This window comes from Mixophyes fleayi, chromosome 12 (genome assembly GCF_038048845.1).
Source record: "Mixophyes fleayi isolate aMixFle1 chromosome 12, aMixFle1.hap1, whole genome shotgun sequence".
Taxonomy (NCBI): Eukaryota; Metazoa; Chordata; class Amphibia; order Anura; family Limnodynastidae; genus Mixophyes; species Mixophyes fleayi.
In genome coordinates, this window is record NC_134413.1 from 28,287,037 (window position 1) to 28,308,822 (window position 21,786).

General features: G+C 41.3%; 1 protein-coding gene across 6 annotated transcripts in view; it reads left to right on the plus strand.

Annotated features, from left to right (window-relative positions):
* PCNX1 (pecanex 1) overlaps positions 1–20,339 on the plus strand; it is a 90,977-nt gene extending 70,638 nt beyond the window's left edge. For all 6 annotated transcript variants that reach the window (XM_075192855.1, XM_075192856.1, XM_075192857.1 and 3 more), the window contains 10 exons: positions 460–713; positions 1,444–1,674; positions 2,022–2,122; positions 8,538–8,688; positions 14,701–14,931; positions 15,731–16,005; positions 16,234–16,442; positions 16,803–17,230; positions 17,511–17,651; positions 18,575–20,339. In XM_075192855.1, coding sequence (XP_075048956.1) covers positions 460–713; positions 1,444–1,674; positions 2,022–2,122; positions 8,538–8,688; positions 14,701–14,931; positions 15,731–16,005; positions 16,234–16,442; positions 16,803–17,230; positions 17,511–17,651; positions 18,575–18,715 — 2,162 coding nt within the window. In that variant the 3' untranslated portion in view covers positions 18,716–20,339. The remainder of the gene's footprint in view (positions 1–459; positions 714–1,443; positions 1,675–2,021; positions 2,123–8,537; positions 8,689–14,700; positions 14,932–15,730; positions 16,006–16,233; positions 16,443–16,802; positions 17,231–17,510; positions 17,652–18,574) is intronic.
* The last annotated feature ends 1,447 nt before the right edge of the window (positions 20,340–21,786 follow it).

Consider the following 21,786-nt stretch of genomic DNA (forward strand, 5'->3'; position numbering starts at 1 on the left):
CCCACCACCAGTTACAATTGTTGTTCTTCTACCTTATGTGTCAGTTATTCCCCACACCTTTTTTATTGTGGACTCATTTGGGCACGGCCGCTTTCTACCTTCTGTTTCCTGTTATTGTATATAATATGTTTGTTATGATCCCCTCACTGTACAGCTCTGTATAATATTTTGTAGCTTCTATAAATAAAGGATTTTTGTATTTTATTTTTTGTTGACCTGTTCTATATGGAACATGTGTTTGCATATAGTGAGCTTTTGGTCCTGCATAAAGCCATCTTTCAAGCTGGATATCAGCTTGGTTTGAGGAGTCCTAGGAATTGACAGAGACTTGCTATGGGTTAGCGATTTTTATTAATGAAATTTGCTGGGCATCAGACTTACAAGTTTACTATAAAAACAATGCATTGTGTTTGTATCACATAACTGGTTGTGGTTATTCTTTCACCCCAAAACTTTTAGGCACTTATTGCCAACAACGTGAGGTAGAGGCCATCACCGAGGGTGTTGAGGAAGATGAAGGATTTTGTTGCTGTGAACCTGGACATGTTCCTCACATGCTGTCTTTCAATGCTGCCTTTGGACAGCGATGGCTGGCATGGGAAGTTTTGGTGACCAAATATGTCCTAGAGGGCTACAGCATCACCGACAACAGTGCAGCCTCCATGCTTCAAGTGTTTGATCTTCGGAGAATTCTAACCACATACTATGTGAAGGTATAGAACACATGCCCACATAGCCTCTGATATGGGACATATTGCTGTAGAGCTCTATTTAATGGCAGATTTTTCAATGTTTGACCGAGAAGTCTTTAATTGATGAAACCTTACATTTTGGGCATGTAAGACTTCATGTGAAAATATTGCAAGACATCTGATTAGACAATTGTTTGACCAGATTGGATTTTGCACAACTCCTGAATACATTTAAAAAACGGAAACCCACTTTCATTAATTTTTTTAGGCAGAGATTCCACTCTCAAAAATATTAAAGGTGTTAAGTTAAAAGCAAATATTTATATCCCCCTAATGCTTGGTTAATAAGACAAATCAGAGTTTGGCACATACTGAGATTGTATTGAGGATACACTCTTGGGTTTAAATATAAATTGACAGTTCAGGAATGGACTTGGTTACCTTTTATTTGCCTCCACAAAGACACCAGAATAGTTACTGCTGACATCACAACTTTTACTGTTGTCCAACTATTGCTTCCTAGCCAGGTGAGAGATAATGTGTTGAACCGATGCCAACAGCTAATATAGTACCCTCACACATTTATCACACAAGTTTGACACCTTAGTAACTTTTTGCCTCCACTTGTGACGGGCTTTCCCAGTAGTAGCTTTAGTGGAAATCTTAAGGTGAAAGTGTTAGTACAGTTATGAGAACCATCTGTCTTAATGGATGTGTGTTCATCCTCTTGCTCTTCATGCCTTTGTGCTAGGGCATTATCTACTATGTGACTACATCTGCGAAACTGGAGGAGTGGTTGGCCAATGAGACTATGCAGGAAGGCCTCAGACCTTGTTTCGATCACTGCTATGTGGATGTGGACCCTACATTCAATCCAAACATTGATGAAGACTATGACCTCCGCTTGGCTGGCATTTCACGGGAGAGCTTCTGTGCAAGCTACCTGACCTGGATCCAGTACTGTTCTTCCCGGAGAGAGAAGGTGAAAATTAAGAACTTTTTAATTCTCACAAACCTCCATAGCCTGACTTTGTGTGTAATTTATTACTGCATTCCTGAGGAAAATGGTGCAGACCTGTTTGCGCTAACACATTGACAAACAGTTCATGTGCAGTTTCAAATCCCAGTATATGCTGTACAATGTACAGTTTATTTTGTTGGTGGTGCAGGCATTCAGGGTCCCTTACCAATGTTATTAAATTTATTGTGCAGCTGTTAAATATTCCAATATAAGGTCAATGCAGTTGTCAAATCCAGTACAATAGTGTGTAAATACATCTTATGTGTAACTAACTGAAATGTGTTGCACACTTTACTTTTTTTCATTAGCAACTTGAAGCGGACAAGGATTCTGCCTTGGTGACTCTTTGTTATGGACTTTGTATTTTGGGGAGACGAGCTCTTGGCACAGCTTCTCATCACATGTCCAGGTAAGACACATATTTCATTGTTGTCTTAGACTTTGCTGGCCTACAAATCCTGCTGAAAGCAGATCTCTTCATGCCTTTTAAAATTACTGCTATATATTCACTGTCTTACAGTTTGTCACTTTCAATACCGTGCCACGATCACCCCTTTTAAAAGTTGCCAATACTGGTTTTTGATTACTAAAAGCAATTAAAATACTGTAAACATTAAAATACCCCACACGTACAGTTAGGTGATCTGTAAGCATTCGCTTAACTTTTCATTTACTTATACAAGGTTTTTTGTTATGGGTGAACTTTGGCAGAAATATTCAATGGTTAAGTTTAATGTTATAATGAAACTGGGCTGCTTGTGTATGATGGACATTCAGGGTGAGCTTATTAAGTTCATCCTTCTATGCATAGTGGAGGCAGCTATTTTGTTGCCCGAGTATGTGTAAGCCTCATGTTTCAGTGATTGTTACTACTTCCTAGAGAATGGAGAGGGCCTCATCCTGCAAACTTTTGTCACGACTGTTAGTGGGTGTATGACTGGTAGGAGGTACCTGCTGTTGTTGGCGCAACTCAGAGGAAGGCGCGGAGTCTAACGTGCCCCTGGTATTCACCAGGAACCCCCGCAAGGAAGTATGGACTCCGCTGCAGGGACACGCAGGTCGCGGTCCTTCCTAGAGTCCACAGCGAGATACAAGGGGGTGTCAGACAGGCCGGTTCAGCAACGTTCAGGTAGAGGAGGTACAAAAGGGAAATCCAGAAGAATGGTGAGGCAAGCCGAGTCGGTAATCTTCAGGGAGCGCAGTACAAAGGCAGAATCCAGATAGGGGTGGTCAAACGGTCCGGGTCAAAAGGGTCACAGGCAGCACGAGGAAGGTCAGGAACAATATAGCAACTGGTACACAGAAACGCTGGAGGCAGGAAGACCTGATACTCTGGCACTGACTAGAGGACAGGAAGGGGTTTAAATAATGTGAGGATCCAATCAGCTTCAGCGCTGAGCGCTGTCATGCCTGCCGCCGGGAATGCATAGCGTCCCGTTGCCTAGCAACGGGGCGCGTCATACTGCGGGGGAAATGGATGGCAGGGGGAATCCGGAAATGACGCGTCTGGTTGCCTAGCAACCAGACGCGCGATCACACAGTCAGGCGGCCGTGCGGACGGCGCCTGACAGTATACCCTCCTCTTCCTCCTCCTGTTTGAAGGAACTTTTTAAGAATTCTAGGAGCGTGAAGGTCCTGCTTGTCCACCCATGATCTCTCCTCTGGGCCAAATCCTTTCCAATGGACCAGAAATTGCTGTTTGCCACGAAGAATGCGAGAGGCCAAGATCCGACTGACTTCGAATTCAGTTCCATAAGAGGTTTGTATTGGTGGGGGACGACCGGGAGGTCGATAGAATTTATTGAGTACCAGTGGTCGTAGTAATGAGACATGAAAAGTATTATGACATCTCAGAGAAGGAGGAAGTTTCAATTTGAAGCATACAGGATTAATGACTTGCATGATGGTGTACGGGCCAATAAATCGAGGAGCCATCTTCATAGAAGGAACCTTTAGTCTTAGGTCCCGGGTGGATAGCCATACCTGGTCTCCCACCTTTAAGAGAGGAGTGGCCCTCCGATGACGATCTGCAAAGATCTTGTGATGCTGAGTAGCCTTGAGTAAAGCCGTCTTAGTCTTAGCCCAAATGAGAGAAAATTCCCGATAAAGAGTATCTACGGCTGGAACCGGTGAAGAGGATACTGGAAAAGGATCCGGAAACACAGGGTGACTTCCGTATACAATAAAGAACGGAGAGAATCCGGTAGACTCATGAATGTGTTGATTATGGGAGAACTCCGCCCAAGGAAGGAATTGAGACCATTTATTCTGGTTGTCGGAGGTAAAACAGCGGAGGAATGTCTCGAGATCCTGATTGATTCGCTCCGTCTGTCCGTTGGTTTGCGGATGGTATCCCGAAGAGAATTTCAATTCTATGTTTACTCTTTTACAAAAGGTTCTCCAAAACTGGGATGTAAATTGGACTCCGCGGTCCGAAATGATCTCCTTCGGGCACCCATGTAGTCTGAATATCTCCTTGATAAAGATATCTGCCAGACGACTGGCCGTGGGCAGTCCAGTTAGAGGAATAAAATGTGCCATCTTCGAAAATCGATCAATAACCACCCAGATAGTGGTAAACCCTGCACTGAGGGGTAGGTCTGTGATAAAATCCATGGCCACACTTTCCCAAGGAGCATCGGGGATAGGAAGTGGACGAAGAAGGCCTGCCGGGACTCTTCTACAAGTTTTGTGTTGAGCACAAGTAGTGCAGGAAGCAATAAATCTCTCAATATCGGCACGTACATTAGGCCACCAGAAGCGTCGGCAAAGCAGCGATGTTGTCTTCTTTATTCCAGCATGGCCGGCAATGCGGGATGAATGAGCCCACTGCAGGGTCTTGAACCGGAGATGGGGTTCCACAAATGACCGGCCTGGAGGAGGAGAGGACGTTTTGGTCCTAGTAAGGGCTACGATATTAGAAGGATCAATAATATGCTGCGGAACCAATGGTCTTAAACGATCGGAATCGTCAAATGAGCGAGATAATGCATCGGCACGTCCATTCTTGGCTCCCGGGCAGAATGTGAGTTTCATGTCAAATCGAGCAAAGAAGGATGCCCAGCGGGCTTGCCGAGGATTAAGGCAACGAGCCTCTTGAATGAACACTAGATTCCGATGGTCGGTAAACACAGTAACAGGAAATATAGCCCCCTCCAACAGATGTCGCCACTCCTCCAGAGCCGCCTTGATGGCCAGTAATTCCTTGTCCCCTATTCCATAATTACATTCGCTTGGAAGAAATCGTCTGGAGAAAAACCCACACGGGTTGTGTGAGCCAGCCGGAGACTCTTGAAAAAGCACCGCCCCAATGCCTACTGAGGATGCATCTACCTCTAGGAAGAAAGGTCGTTCTTGATCTGGCTGGGACAGAACTGGGGCTGAAGAGAATGCTTTCTTTAACGTTATGAAGGCAGACATGGCCTCCGAAGACCAGACCCTAGGGTTGGCAGTCTTCCTGGTTAACGCTGTAATGGGGGCTATAATGGTGGAGAATCCCTGAATAAATTGGCGATAATAGTTTGCAAAGCCGATGAACCTTTGAATGGCTTTAAGGCCTTGTGGCTGAGGCCAGTCCAGAATAGCTGACACCTTGGTGGGATCCATACAAAGACCTTGACTCGACACGATGAAACCAAGAAAAGATACCTGACTAATCTCAAACACACATTTCTCCAGCTTGCAATAGAGGTGGTGTTTCCGAAGTCTACGTAAGACCTCCTTTACTTGTTCCCGATGAGTCTTCAGATCTTTAGAAAATATTAATATATCGTCTAGATATACTACCACAGAAGTGTATAACAGGTCATGAAAGATATCGTTAACGAAGGTTTGGAAGATGGCTGGGGCGTTGCAGAGGCCGAAGGGCATCACTAGGTACTCGAAATGTCCATCTCTGGTGTTAAAGGCCGTTTTCCATTCGTCTCCTTCCTTGATGCGAATTAAATTATAGGCCCCACGGAGATCTAATTTGGAAAAGATTTGAGATCCACTGAGTTTGTCAAAGAGGTCGGAGATGAGAGGTAGTGGATATCGATTTTTGACAGTGATGCGGTTGAGAGGACGATAATCAATACAAGGCCGAAGAGACCCATCCTTCTTCTTAACAAAAAAAAAACCTGCACCCGCTGGGGAAGTAGATTTGCGGATAAATCCCCGTTTCAGGTTTTCTGAAATATATTGAGACATGGCTGACGTCTCTGGACGAGATAAAGGGTAGGTCCGCCCTTTGGGGATGGGTTGGTCAGGAGATAAAACAATAGCGCAATCCCAGGGACGATGAGGAGGCAAGATCTCCGCTTCCACTTTACTGAATACATCCTGGAATTCCATATAGGCCTCAGGAAGGTGGGTTAGCTCGGACTGAGCCATTACTTGACATTTAGGAGGCAAGACTCTAGACAGACATTCAAAGCGACATCCTTCACCCCATGACATAACTTGAGCGTGGTCCCAATCCATCTGAGGAGAATGTCTTCTCAGCCATGGTAGCCCCAAGATGAGGGGATTAATGGACCTCGGCAACACCAAAAGTTGGATCATTTCGCTGTGAAGTACTCCTACCCTCAACCGAACAGGAGAAGTCACGGAGGAGATGGAGCCGTGAGTGACACGACTGCCGTCAGAGATAACGGTTGGGGCAATGGGTTCAGAGGTATTTGGAGCTGCGAAGCTAGATCCGCCGAAATGAAGTTCCCGGAGGAGCCGGAGTCCACAAAGGCCGTGGTGGAATAGGTACCCTTGGGGGTGCTCAGGATGACAGCCATCTGAAATTCTGGAGAATTTTCTTTAGCATAGGGAGCAACTGTGGATTCTCCTAAAACGGCCTCCCCGCCACCGTTTAGGAGGAAGAGTTTCCCGGTTTCTTGGGACAAACTCTTAGCAGGTGTCCCGGATCTCCACAATACAGACACAGGCGTTGTTTGAAGCGTCTCTCCCTCTCTTCAAGGGATAATTTAGAGCGTCCTACTTGCATTGGTTCGTCCACTGGCAGGATGGGATTTTGGAACTGGGGTGCTAGCCGTGGTATGAACCGTTTGCCAGGAGAGCGTTCCTGCGTGCGCTCTTGGTAACGCAAATCCACCTTGATGCACATGGAGATGAGAGAATCTAACTCAGCCGGGAGTTCTCTGGAAATTAACTCATCCTTAATCCGGTCCACCAGACCTTGCCAAAAGGTTGCCACCAGTGCTTCGTTATTCCATTTTAACTCGGAAGCCAGGGTTCGGAATTGAACTGCGTATTGCCCCACGGACAGGTCACCTTGGCGGAGGTTTAACAAGCTGGTAGCTGCAGAAGCAACTCTTCCGGGATCATCGAAGACTCTCCTGAAAGCTTCAATGAAAGAGTTGGAGTTATGAAGAAGTGGACCCCCTTGTTCCCATAAAGGTGAGGCCCAGGCAAGGGCTTGACCACTGAGGAGGGAGATGAGAAAAGCTACTTTGGTGCGTTCTGAAGAAAAAGCCCCTGGGTTGCACTCAAATTGGATGGCACATTGGTTCAGAAAGCCCCTGCACTTCTTGGGATCACCGTCAAACTTCTCGGGTGTCGGGATGCGTACACCGGAGGCCGCTGTAGAGACCGTAACCACACTGGATGCTGTGGATGCCGCAGAGGTTATGGCTGGTGTAGCGGGTGCAGCATTCTGAAATGTATCGAAGCGGGTAGCAATCCCTTGGACACATTGTAGAAGATGCGCTTGGGCTGCTTCTTGTTGCTCCACTCGTTGGGCCAAATGCAGAAGTAGGTCACGAGCAGACGGTTCACCAGACCCCTCCGTTGTCATGGCCAGAGTATACTGTCACGACTGTTAGTGGGTGTATGACTGGTAGGAGGTACCTGCTGTTGTTGGCGCAACTCAGAGGAAGGCGCGGAGTCTAACGTGCCCCTGGTATTCACCAGGAACCCCCGCAAGGAAGTATGGACTCCGCTGCAGGGACACGCAGGTCGCGGTCCTTCCTAGAGTCCACAGCGAGATACAAGGGGGTGTCAGACAGGCCGGTTCAGCAACGTTCAGGTAGAGGAGGTACAAAAGGGAAATCCAGAAGAATGGTGAGGCAAGCCGAGTCGGTAATCTTCAGGGAGCGCAGTACAAAGGCAGAATCCAGATAGGGGTGGTCAAACGGTCCGGGTCAAAAGGGTCACAGGCAGCACGAGGAAGGTCAGGAACAATATAGCAACTGGTACACAGAAACGCTGGAGGCAGGAAGACCTGATACTCTGGCACTGACTAGAGGACAGGAAGGGGTTTAAATAATGTGAGGATCCAATCAGCTTCAGCGCTGAGCGCTGTCATGCCTGCCGCCGGGAATGCATAGCGTCCCGTTGCCTAGCAACGGGGTGCGTCATACTGCGGGGGAAATGGATGGCAGGGGGAATCCGGAAATGACGCGTCTGGTTGCCTAGCAACCAGACGCGCGATCACACAGTCAGGCGGCCGTGCGGACGGCGCCTGACAACTTTACTGCAAAGTGGGCAGGATGTCAGAGAATGGCTGCTCTCCCAGGAGTCTGGGAGACCTACCCGGATTTAGTGAGTCTCCTGGACATTCCAGGACAATATGCAAGTATGAACTAAATCCAAAGTGAAACATAAGTTCTGATCATATGAAAGGAAAGAAAAATTGATTTGGATTTTAGTTTGAATTGTTAGTAACAGTAAAATTTGACTTAGATGTGACACAGTTAAATTATAATGATATAGCCTGTACAACCTACGCTGTTTTGGCTTTGTATAACTACAGTGTTGTAAATACATTGTTTGTGTGTTCATAGTAACACAATTCTCTTCCAATGCAATTACCATTTTCTTTACATTGGTTTCAGTAATTTGGAGTCTTTCCTATATGGTCTACATGCCTTGTTTAAGGGAGATTTTCGCATCTCCTCAATTCGTGATGAATGGATTTTTGCAGATATGGAATTGCTCAGAAAGGTGGTAGTTCCTGGAATCCGCATGTCGCTGAAACTTCACCAGGTTTGTGGCTTAAACAGCTTGATTGCAACGTATGATTAGGAAGGCAGTGATGGTCATGTACATGTTATGGATGGCATACAAACACTCCTGGTAGCTTATAAGCACATGGTATGTAATACTTACATTGTGATTTACAGAATACATTAAGAACAAAATGACTAAACTAGTCTACCATGAAGGAAGAAGGGTAGTGTATCGAATTGGAATACCCTTGTGTTTGTATTTTGGGAAGGGGGAGCTGTTTTTCGGTTTTTGGACAATAACTTTACATTTGTTTTACGTGCTCAAAAACAAAGACTGTAATATTTTACAAATCAGTATACAGATGACATGTTTTTAACATTCAAGAAATTTTTATTTTCTCAATGACGGCAGGGGTAGTGGGGGATAAAATGGAGGATGTGGGAGCGATTGCAACGTTGGCCCTAATGAGCGTCCACATTTCCAGATCCACAATCTTTCTGTGTCCCCTTCCCATTTAGATTCATAGGGCTCTTTTAGTGATGCACTAGATGACCGTAGCACATTGTCTATCAGACATTTACTGTTGTGCTTGTTCCAATCTGAAGTTTATTGGCCAACGCCCTGCCTGAAATCTGGATTGTTCCTAAGTAGGGACATTCCGTTACTAGTTGGAACCTTTGTGTACAGGAATCCCAAATCGAAAAAAAGATAAGCTAGTGTGGTGGCCTCAGCTGGGGTCACACCCAGAGACTGGTATAGATGTTAGTGTGTGTGTTAGATGGACTGTAGAACCTATGTGAGCTTTTAGCATGCCACAGAACACTGTGCTAAATGCACTGAATAATAGTACTTTGTTATAGAAAGTTAGCTGCATATAGTTGAGGATATTTTCTGATCAAACAGAAGCCAAGATTCATGATTTCATGTGTCTGCCATCTGAACTCACAATTTTCCCTCAGTGTTATCTCTGTACTTCCCGGAATAATTAGATCTAGATTCTATAAAGGTGCGTTTTTCTGTGAAGGTCGAGCGGCTGCCATATGCTGAAATCTCCTGGGTCATTTCACATCAAATCAAGACAGGTTTTCAAACTGACAGTTTCATATTGTAATTAAATTTGGTATAATAAATGTTGCCACGGGTATAAAGAAAACCCCCAAATCTTAGGCTATGTGCACTGGTTTCAAAGTTATACGCCTTTTAAAGCTGCAGCTTTTTTAACGAAAAATTTGCTTTTAACATTTTTTTTTTTTTAGATGCATTTGTAGCTCACCTAATTGAGGTAGTGAGTTGGGTAAAGTCTCATTGTAAACGTCTTTTTATGGGCTTTCATATGATCTTGAACACAGCAGTATGTTTCAATAAATTAAATAAAAATGTAAAATTTTCGGAATTAACATTTGGATTTTCTCAAAAAGCCATATTTTTTAATTTTGGGAAAACATCTCAAAAATTACTGTTCACAAATCCCCAAAGTTTTATTTTTGGATCATTACGGGATCATCTGCTACAAGAGCTTTCACTTTGGAATGTTTGTTAATGTTAAAGGACCTGTGGTAGCGCCTCACATGCGCACGCTATCCTTTAATTATATTCTTAGATACACTCGCTATAAAACTCGCACTTTTATGCACTTTTCCTTACACAGTGTTGCCTTACTCAGTCTTTTGACCACACTAAATAACACAAGTTTTACAGAACTATTTTTCCAATATTCACTGTATCTCAGCAGTACTTCACAGTATATATTCGTTATAAATAATCAATACTCACAACATATGTATGTATTTAAATCAAAGTATTTTACTGTTAACACAGAAAAGCTTGTATTCACAATTTACACATGTATCATAACGTTGTTCAACATAACATAGTATATAAATATAACATTAACCCTAGGTTCACCACCGTTATTCCTTACACTATCCTAGCTTTGCATATGTATCCTTAATAAGAATCAGTATTTATAATATTGATTTAACTATCACAGATATCAGACAATAGCTACTCAATTATATGTATATAAATAGTTAAATCCACATTACAAATACACATATAGCTCTATGGGTATATATATATTATTGATACTTATCAAGTCCTTGTATCCTCGGTCCGATTCTTATCTGCAGTGTAGGGAACGTTCCTGTAGTATAGAATCCTTTCTTGTAGCTTAGTGTAATATATATATATTAGTGTGTTGTAATCCTATAGATGTTTTCTGCAGTGTAGTGTATCCCTAGTGTAGTGTATCCCTAGTGTAGTGTATCCCTAGTGTAGTGTATCCCTAGTGTATGTCCTGCAGTGTAGAGCTCTTTGTCAAGGGGCAGCAGGCATCCAGAGCGAGAGAGAGGGTCCCGGGTCTGGACTTTTATAGTCCAAACTTGGAAACTCCCAGCCTCCCAAGTAACAGCATGTGTGTGGTGATTCACCACACACACATGGAACTTCTTGGGTCCAGGGATGATGATGTCATCACCACTGTCGGTTCTCCCCACTATGTATGTGTCCAGCAGTAAAAAGCAAGTGACCCTTCCAGTGTCCCAACACCCTCCTTTGTCTCAATCTTCAAAGCTGTTATCTGAAACTGACCAGAGTTGTGTGGGGGGTTTTACAAACACATGCAAAATAGCTAATCTTGCCATGTGGCTGGGAGGATGGGAGATACTTTTGAACAATGCATGAAATGGCTTGAGAATCATATCATAGGACAGGGGTAGGCAACCTGTGGCTCTCCAGGTGTTGTGAAACTACAAATCCCAGCATGCCTTGCCACCTATCTGCAGTTTATCTACTGGCAAAGCATGCTGGGACTTGTAGTTTTACAACACCTGGAGAGCCGCAGGTTCCCTACCGCTGTCATAGGAGAAGGTTCTTCAACAGTTAACATAATGAGAATGAGAACTATCTAGGCCTGTTCATTACTTTTAATTTATCTCCTTAAACATGATGTCTATTAAGTACAATGACACATTGTTAATACCAAAATATTTAAAACATTTGTAATCATTTTATGTCTTTCAAATATTTTAAGAAAGCTTACTACATATTGTTACCATTTGGTGCTGCTGCTCTGGATGGATGGTGCTATTTGATGGGTTGGAACTGGCTGAAGGCTTCATTTGTTTTTAGTAATTCCTTTTCAGACAGTGTGCATTCGACCTGATGGAGTTAACAGATTCACCTTACACCAGGCCTGTTTAACCTGTGGCCCTCCAGGTGTTGTGAAACTACAAGTCCCAGCATGCCCTTCCAGTTATCAACTGGTTGTCTACTGGCAAAGCATGCTGGGGCTTGTAGTTTCACAACACCTGGAGGGCCGCAGGTTGGACAGGCCTGCCTTACACAAACATCCACTATAGTAATTCATAAAACATCTGGTTGCTTTGCATATGACAAAGGTGGTGATGGACCAGCTGGATGGAGGAATGTCACTTTGACTTCATCAATGTTTTCTTCTTTCTCCAGAATAAATGCGAGCCACCATTTCTTGTCAGACAGCAGTTACAAAACCTATGATATCAGCAAGTGGGAGCTGATGCTACATTATATTGAGGAAATCAACAATTACCCTATTGCTCTTTTTGAAGTGTCCCAAGTTGTTTTCTGCAGCTGGCACAAACTTTTGCAAGTTTTGGCATTTCAGAAAATAACTTGCAAATCCATTCTGAAGCAGTTCTCAACTCCTTCTTATTAGAAGTATGATTTTCCTTTTTAAATGGGTTGAAACAATAAGGTACCTGTCACTTTCCTCCAACCTTATTCTTCTTTGCTTCTCTAAACCAATTTAAGCACCACAGCAGGCTCTGACTGGGCTGCCGGGGAGTCGGGGAAATAATTCCCATCAGACTCCGCTGAGGGGTGAAAGGAGCATGTGTTGAGCTTTGATTGGAGGAGCCCATCACATGCTCCTCTGACCCATGGAGATCAACTTCTCTGCCTGGCCAGGTGACTGAGGCTGCTGCTTGCGAGTACAGTGTTGCTCCCATCTGCTGACACTCTCCCTCCCAGCACCCCTTCTCCAAGTTGCTGTTCCTCCCTGCACACATTCTCCCAGTCTGATACTCCACTGTAATTAAACACTTCGCTTTTCAAATGTGACACAAATGGTCCAGTGTCAGGTAAGGTTTGGGTGGGCTTAAGTTAGTGACCAAGAGGCTTTTCTTTACTAATTAAAGCCCACCCAAACCTAGCCTGACCACTTGTAGTGGTCCAGGGAAATGTAAAAGGCGGCCTAATCAACACAATTGAAGTGGCTTTCCACGTAGAGTATCTTTACACTTTGCATGCCTGTGCAGAAGTGGGAGCAGGCGCTGTCTGTAAAATCTCCTTCCCAAACACATCTGAAGAGGAACGTGCATTCCTCTAATGAAGTGAACGGGAAAAAATATTGTTTTGTTAATTTTTCTCAGATGTGTAGTGCCTCAATAATTACAATTTTCCTGGATAGCTCAAAATTGCAAGCTCTTGTAGCAGATGATCCCATCATGATCCCAAAATAAAACTTTGGGAGTTTATGAACAATTTGAGATGTTTTTTAATAAATTTTAAATATGACTTTTTAAGAAAATCAAAACTTTGATTTTGAAAAATTTTACAAATTTTACATTTTTATTTAAACGCTTTTCTGTTGTATATCATATGAAATTCAGTAAAAAGAGGTTTAAAATGAGACCTTGCCCAACTGCTAAATCAGCTGATCTAAAAATGCAATTTAAATAAACGTTAAAAGCTAATTTTTTGTTAAACTGCAGCTTTAAAGGTGTATAACTTAAAACCAGTGTACATGTCCGCCTAAGATTTGGGGGTTTTCTTTACACCCATGGCAGCATATATTTTACCAAATTTATTTGAAATTAGAGAATGTAAGGTAGAATTTTTTCCTAAAATTGTGTTGATTTGATGTGGAATGATCCTCTCCTACCTTTTGATCTCAATGGCCAGCACTGACCCCCTTAATGTTGGGGTTGTTTCAGATCCTACATGCTAATGCATCATGGCGAATGCATGTATCAATGGGGATAGAGGGCAGCTCTGCCTAGTTCTGTTTTTAATGTGGTAAGGCGATGATGATAAACACCAAGGCCGTAGGGTTTTGATAAAGAGCTGCAATTCTGCAACAATTAGCTCCCCTGATAACTGTGCTGTATAGAGATTGCTGCATAACGATACATGCATCTCTTGATGCCTTTTAGGCATAGAGGGCACCCTTATTAAATTATTAAATTCATGGATTAGTATAGATGAAAACTGATAGAGGTAAAAAAAAATGTTATAGCCCAAGCAGTTGTTTAGATGTTTGCCTCCATTTTTTATATTGTGCTATAAAAAGTACAGTTGGAATCTGATTGCTGTGGACCCTGACTCTGCCTAATCATATAGTTTTTATTAAAAAGAATGTAAGCATATGTTTTTTCCATCCACTACCCTCAGTAACTTTGTCAATAAATTCTAATTTGTTTTTGTGAAAATAGGATGAGGGACAGATATTGGTAGCTGGTGGCTTACCCTGTTCTTCTTGGCCCTACTCGCACTCCTTTTTAATCCATATTTTAGAACCTATGCAAATCCCAAACTGAAAACAGATTTGCACATTTGAAATGAAATTTATAGAAAAAAATATATATTTTTTGTTCTGCAAAACTACCATTTTAGTCTTGTAGTATTGTGTGATTTGGGGTTTTCGTTATTTTATTATTTCTTGTAAAAATAAATAAAAAATACTCAAGTGGAGTATTCCTATCCACCCACTTCCCACGGGGGGTGTTAATATATGTAAGCAACACTTAGAAGCCAGAATGTCCTAATTAATATTAATATTTCAGCTCTGGATTTCTGGCAATTAAGTGGTTCCTTAAAATAAACCTGACACTTCATAAAGAAAAACAAACCCTTTTCTGCTTCTTTAGTTTCTCGGGTACAGCAAGGTGGTTTTATAGTCAAACAGGCAATTGCTTGTCACATCTGTAGAACCAGAAAATAAGGCAATGCTGTGTGTTCCAGGAATATACAGGAGGAAAATGTTTAACTTTGTGGTTTTGTTTGTTCTAGGACCATTTCACCTCTCCAGATGAGTATGACGACCCTGCAGTGTTGTATGAAGCCATCATGTCTCATGAGCAGAATTTAGTAATTGCCCACGAGGGAGATCCAGCATGGAGGAGCGCAGTTCTCTCTAACTCTCCCTCACTGCTCGCTTTGCGTCATGTCATGGATGACGGAACCAATGAATATAAGATCATCATGTTAAATAAGCGCTATCTCAGTTTCCGAGTCATTAAGGTGACAGATTCTTTGAACCTTTCTATTTAGTGGTCAGGGCTCCACAACACAATGTATTACGTCTCAAAATCCATTTATTGCCCTGCACCTCAAACCAACTTTTTTAGTTATTAATTATTTGGCTTTTACTTATTTCCTTTTTTTTACAATTAAATACACAGATTACTGACATCACTACCAGTTTAAATCGTTTAAACATATACCATTAATGTTGTGTTAGGGTAATTTACCTCTCCTTTATCAAGTCCCTTCAGATTTCAGTGAGGTAAGATGCTGGTTAACCAGGAGATCAGTAATCAAGACACAGACATTCCAATGTCAAGATGGATACTGAGCTGTGTTCGTTTATTAGTGGGTTACATTTATACATGGAAAAAGCGTTTGATCTGGTTATAGGATAGAAGCCCATGATTGATATTTTCCTGAGTAAATATAAATCTTCTGACAAAGCTCGATCGTTTCTTTGTGTGACTTTTATGGTTTCTTATCAGTTTCCACTGGCGCCAGTATTCCCAATGTCACCATCCGTTCTCCCCTGTCCTGGGCCTTCATCCCGGGTCCTTGAGATAGTTTAAGGCTGGAGCTGGTTTTTCTGCTGATTATGCTGAATGTATTTTAAGGCAATACCAACATTTTTAACTCCTTCACATATCATTATTACCACTAATGCTGAGGAACCTAAAGGTCCCTCCACATTTGTACCACCAGAAATAGTGTATGACTGTAGTAGATCCTTTCAGTGATCTGTGCTCACAATATAGTTACTATTTTGACTCCAAATTCCCCCTCTTCCTTATAGGTAAACAAAGAGTGTGTTCGTGGATTGTGGGCTGGCCAGCAGCAAGAACTAGTTTTCCTTCGGAACCGCAACCCGGAGAGAGGTAGCATTCAGAACGCTAAGCAGGCGCTCAGGAACATGATTAACTCCTCTTGTGACCAGCCTATTGGATATCCCATCTACGTATCACCACTAACAACCTCCTACTCGGACAGCCATGACCAACTCAAGGAAATTCTTGGAGGGCCAATAAGTGTGGCAAATATCAGGAATTTTGTTGTATCTACATGGCACAGGTAAAGGATCGGCGCCACCTAGAGAAGAAATTGAGAACCACAAGTGTGTGTGTGTGTGTGTGTATATATTTTTGTAGGATAGTAGCATTTGTATACAGTGATCAACAGTAGTGAGGATAAATGAGAATCACACATTAAAATAAAACCTGTAATATCCTGTAAACATTGAAACATTTGACAAACTAATGTTTTGAGTTGGTTTATGTCTTGATGCAACTGTTTTTTCAGGTTAAGGAAAGGTTGTGGTGCAGGGTGCAATAGTGGTGGAAACATTGAGGATTCTGGCACTGGAGGCGGGACCTCCATAAACAGTAACAACCCTTCAAATGCAAATGATCCTCAAAGCAGTGTATCGCAAGGGGGCATTCCAGGAGGCACAGGACATGTACAGACTTCACGCCTCCAACCTCCAGGAGTCCCCCACTTATCAACACTAGGTAAGGCTGTGCTACACAGTAGTACATATGTGGCAGCCCTTCAGTGATTATGCAGCGCTATGCAAAACATACAGCACTCGTTGTAAAGTTTCCAGGTGTTAGGACAATTTAGGCAGCATAAAGTGAGATTTCTATTGACATACCCTCGCATTTGTCAAGCTGATAATGATGGAAAAGCTCCCTGTTAAAATGATGTGTTGAAGGGAACACTTGTAGTTAAAACTACTGTTGTTGCTAGCCTGGGGTGATTGTATTTTGGCTGAATCTGGTACTCTAGTATGTTTTACCCTCTCTTAACTGGCACATCACTTGTAACTGTTTCTACCAGAACAAAATTTAATTGTAAGTCCTTTCATTTAGGAACCAGCCACAGTTCCCACTCCATGCAGTCAAGCCTTGTCAGACATTCCCCTGCTCGTGGCTCTGTAGCCAGTCAATCATCTTATTGCTACAACAGCCGTCACTCATCACTTCGGACATCTACTACAGGATTTGTGCCTTGTCGGCGCTCCTCTACTAGCCAGATCTCTCTTCGCAATCTCCCCACGTCCATCCAGTCCCGTCTGTCCATGGTAAACCAAGCAGACCCTACAAGTCAGTCTGTAGTGATTGGCCTCCCTTCCTCCAGCAGCTCGAGTCAGAGTATACCTGCATGCAAGCGGCACACTTTAGTGGGCTTTTTGGGAACTGAAGGAGGAAATAACCTCATTGAAACGCAGTCTTGTGGCAATTCAAGTCCAGCAACACACTCAAGAGCCAAAAAAGAAGATGTTGTTTATAGAGTGCAGGTTAGACCAGTTTATATTTAGTCTGTCATTTCTGTATGGGCACTGTCCTTATTAGTATCGGCAGTGTTTGTGTCATAAATATTTGCTTTGTTAATAGCAAACAGTAGGCGATCTCGAGTTTTCACTTAAAGTAGACCTGATACATGCTTTTTAATGCATAGGTTTTAAGACGTCTAATATTACATTAAAAATAAGAGAGCCACAAAGTTTAATATGTGCAACATTGCTGTTGCTTACTATTTGGAAAAGTGAACTTATACTGGATTTTTGGTTTTTATAGATTGTGGATCCAAGCCAGGTGCTTGAAGGAGTTAACATATCCAAAAGAAGAGAGTTGCAATGGCCGGACGAGCTTGTGCGGCTGAAAGCCGGAAAAAATAGCTGGAAAGACTGGAGCCCTCAGGAAGGCATGGAAGGCCATGTAGGTTTTGCTGATTACTATTAATATCTCCAAGGGAGAAACTTTTTTATTTTATCCTCAATAATTAAATTTGCTAAACAAAGATGGATCTGTGAGGACAATTTTTAAATGAATAAAGTTGTTTGTTTTTTGTTTACAATCATAACTGAGGATAGAAGTTATTGTTCATCAGAGTTGATTACTGGTCCACATATCATGGGTTGGTAGATAAAAGTACCTCTCGGCCGTCTCAGGTGGGGCAGATAATTGCACTGCTGATTTAATAAACAGGGATTGCTTTTAAATCTGATCTTTGAGTCATACATTACTATTCCACAAGTGGGTGTCTTCCATTTGAAGCTTCATATTCCTATAAAGTAGCTGCATGTATGAGACTGTTGGAGTTTGCACCACTTTTGGTTGGTGTCATTGAGTTGTCGGACCATCCTTCCACAAGGAATGAACATGTGAAGATGGAGCCTGTACACAGGAGTACTGCAAGTGTCAGATGTTACAAATACATTTACTTTACCATCTTTTAATATATAGGAGTGGTCATCACATAGCACAAATTTAGACTATATATTTCATTTTTATTGTCAGTACTTCAATGTGCTTCAGAATAGAGAACTATAATTTAATCTACCAATTCAGGCTGGAAAAGAGAAAGTAAAGGCAATGTATACTGTATAGAGCTGCAATTGCAGTTGCCCTGTAATGGGTTAATGCCATTTTATTACAACCTACTTTTTTTTTTCTTGAAACCATTTTTTTCCCACCATAAATTCCCTTAAATATAAAATCTCTTATCTATTTAAATATATTTTTTTTATGTCGAAAGGACCAAATGAAATGCAAGTAACTTAACATGACAGCTGTCTAATTCTAGTCTTTCTCTTTGATCTGTTCCCCTCCCTCTCTCTCTCTTGTGTTGGTTTCTACAGGTAATTCACCGCTGGGTGCCTTGCAGCAGAGACCCATGTAATAGGTCCCACATTGACAAAACAATCCTGCTGATTAAGATTGAGGACAGATATGTTGCTGTGATTGAAACTGGGGTGCTTGAGCTTGGGGCCGAAGTGTGAGCCTGCGGTTCAATCATTTTTTGGAGCTGTCATAGAGGAGAGAACTTTAACTCTGTTTGGGGACAGAGTTCGAGATGGATAAGGGCTCAGATACAGCCCAAACATGTAAAAAAAAAAATAAAAAAAAATCTGGGTTTGTTTTACTCATCCACAGATGTTCACCTGCATAAAGGATATAAACAGAGAAATGATAAGACCATTATCTTATATGTAAAAAGAAATAATGCTATGCATTTCATATGCTTTAAGTCCGAACCTATTGTATTTCTCCGTTCAGAATATGATCTTCATATTTTTCTAATTTATTTGCCAAAAATAATTGCCATGTCTCATATTGTAGCATGTTGTCTTTTTTTTTTGTTCCTCTTTGCAGTACTTTTTTTCTTCAACTGTGCAAATAGTCAATTTTTCTGAAAACCGTTTCTGTTTATACACCACAGAAGACTACATACTCGGTTCTGTTTTCATTGGGTTTTTTTTTTTTTTCCCTGTGGCAAAATTATTTTTATTGAGGAAACTGCACTAAACCAACCATATTTCCTACAACAATGCACTAAGAAAAAAAGTCTCCTATTGGTCAGAGTGTTTATTTATAAATATATATATATAAATATATAAATATACAGAAACAAATACCGTAACTTAAATTGTTTTCATTAAAAAAAAAAAAAAAAAATCCTCCCCTTTTGACTTTAAACCCTTCATTGTCCTATGAAACACTATTTACAAGACTCTTGCCAATGTTTTACGCTCCAGTGTACGGAAGCCATGCTTTCAGTTTAGCGATGAAACAAATGGAAAAATACTATTCCCAGAAGAAAAAAAATGCCCCACTTATGCCCGAATTAGATTATTATTATAAATTGCAGCAGGCTATCTTGTTATGTCACTTTTGTAATGTTTACAAATTAAATGCAAATATTGTAATATTTAGCAGTGGAAGATGGGCCCAAGGCTTGGTCAACATAGAGTAACATAGGAGAGGTATTCATTGGATATCTATGCTCTTCATACTTAAGACTGATGTTTAAGGGCATATATTAACCAGCTCCAAAATGTTTCTTGCCTAATGCAAGTATCGTGGAGTCAAGGATACTATTATTATGTTTGATCAGCCAGTATTTGAAGCCAATAAAATCTATATAACTGGCTCCAAATTACAGTCAGGCACCTTGCTTTATATAGGCAGTGGAAGAGGCATTTTCTGCTTAAACAGGGCTACTTCTCATTGCTTGTGGGAAAAGAATGAATGGTTTTAATCTTGAATCTGGGACAGCTTGTATTATGAAAGCATAGCCAAATATTTTTTGTTTTTCCCTGTAATATTCTACATATGAAATGGAAGTTTTGAGTATTTATAACTGTGACACTGAATTATACATAAATGTTCTCTTATATGTTGGTATTAGATTGACATTTCCCATGCGTTTTCTGGGTGTGAAGAATTTCTTGTAGCTGTGTGTTTGTAATAAGATCTTTATCCGCCTCGATCTTTATATATAAAGTAATGCTTTTATTTGATTTTGGTGGCCTCTGGAAACCTTTTGGCCAAGACCTGCAAGAGCAGCCCATTTTACTATGAATGTTCTGTTTTAACATTGCCTTTACTTTCCTTTTTCTTTTTTTTTTTTCTTTTTTTAAAAAAAAAAAAAAAACACAACAAAAACAAAACAAAAAAGTCAATCCTGGATATATAATTTATTTAAGATTTCATTTTGTATTCGTTAGTTATAGAAGCTCAGGAAAAGCTGTGTGTAATGAACATTTTGCAATATGTTTCTTGTGCTGTTTAGAAAGTTGGGCGCCCGCGCCTAACATTGGAATGTTAATTGATTACAAAATTATTTCATTTACAAAAAAAAAGAGAACAAAACGCGAGTTATTTTTATTTCATGCCAGTGTTCATTGTCTTAATATAAATCACAATTTGGGGGTTTGTTGTTGAATTGAAGTGCTTGGGAAACGGTATGTCAATTTTAATATAAAATTTGAATTTACTATGAACAGAAACCTCTCGCGGTGACATATGAGCTGCTCTCAAGTTGCTGGATAATCGAACAGGCCACAAAATGGGCCTCCAGAAAGTTAATGTGAGCTTGGTATGAAACCACAAGGTGCATTAATCTCCTACCCATAGTGAATGCAGTCATTAGTGGATGAACCAATGTCCATGAGAATGCAGTCAATCAATTGGCTAGGAACTAGTGACCTCACAGGTAGATGGATACTATTTTAAGGTGTATAATCACTAAATTAGATTGTAGGAATGATTCGGTTACACCGTGTACCTCCAGTAATTCACTTTAGAAGGCAGCAGCCAACCTTTGTGCGTGTTTGTTTATTTATTTACTAAATCGCACATTGGTTGAAGGAAATTTCCACAGATGCTTTGGGTTTTTTTTACTAACTTTTATTGGGTTTATTAAAAGCCATACAAATAGTCAATGTTGGTGGGTAGAAAAGGTAAAGGCACTGGGTGAAAAGGGCAAACAACGAGAGGCTAGGTAATGGGGGCATACATTACAGATACATGTCATTGACGAACACCTGTTCAATAACACTATTACAAAGCTTTCCACAGATAATGTTTCAAATCAATTTATTAATAACTGAGCATTTGCAGAGGAATGGCTAAAGCAATATTCCTTTACTTTCCTAAACTATGATTCGCATTGTAACAGTGATTTGATCTTCGGAGTGTCACTTGAACTACATTCATGAGATTAACATTCTAGAAAAGTGTTTCATGCTTATATTTCAGGTAACTGTTTTATAAGCTGAACCAATAGTGGTGAGAATGCATCCTATTCACTAAGATGCACTGATGTCAGTGAGGCACCTGTAATGAAACGAATATTAACGAAGATGCATCCAGTCAATTCGCTATAAACCAGATACATCACCGTGTGTGGGCTGGACTAATATTTGAGAATGCAGCCTTATCTTTTTATTAGAAGACAGTTGCTGACTGAGTATTGTCTGCATTCATATTGCTTTAGCTCGCAAAAAACGCTTCCTCCATTGTGTGTGACAGAGTTGCACCTTAATGGTCATTTAATTGCATTTGTACA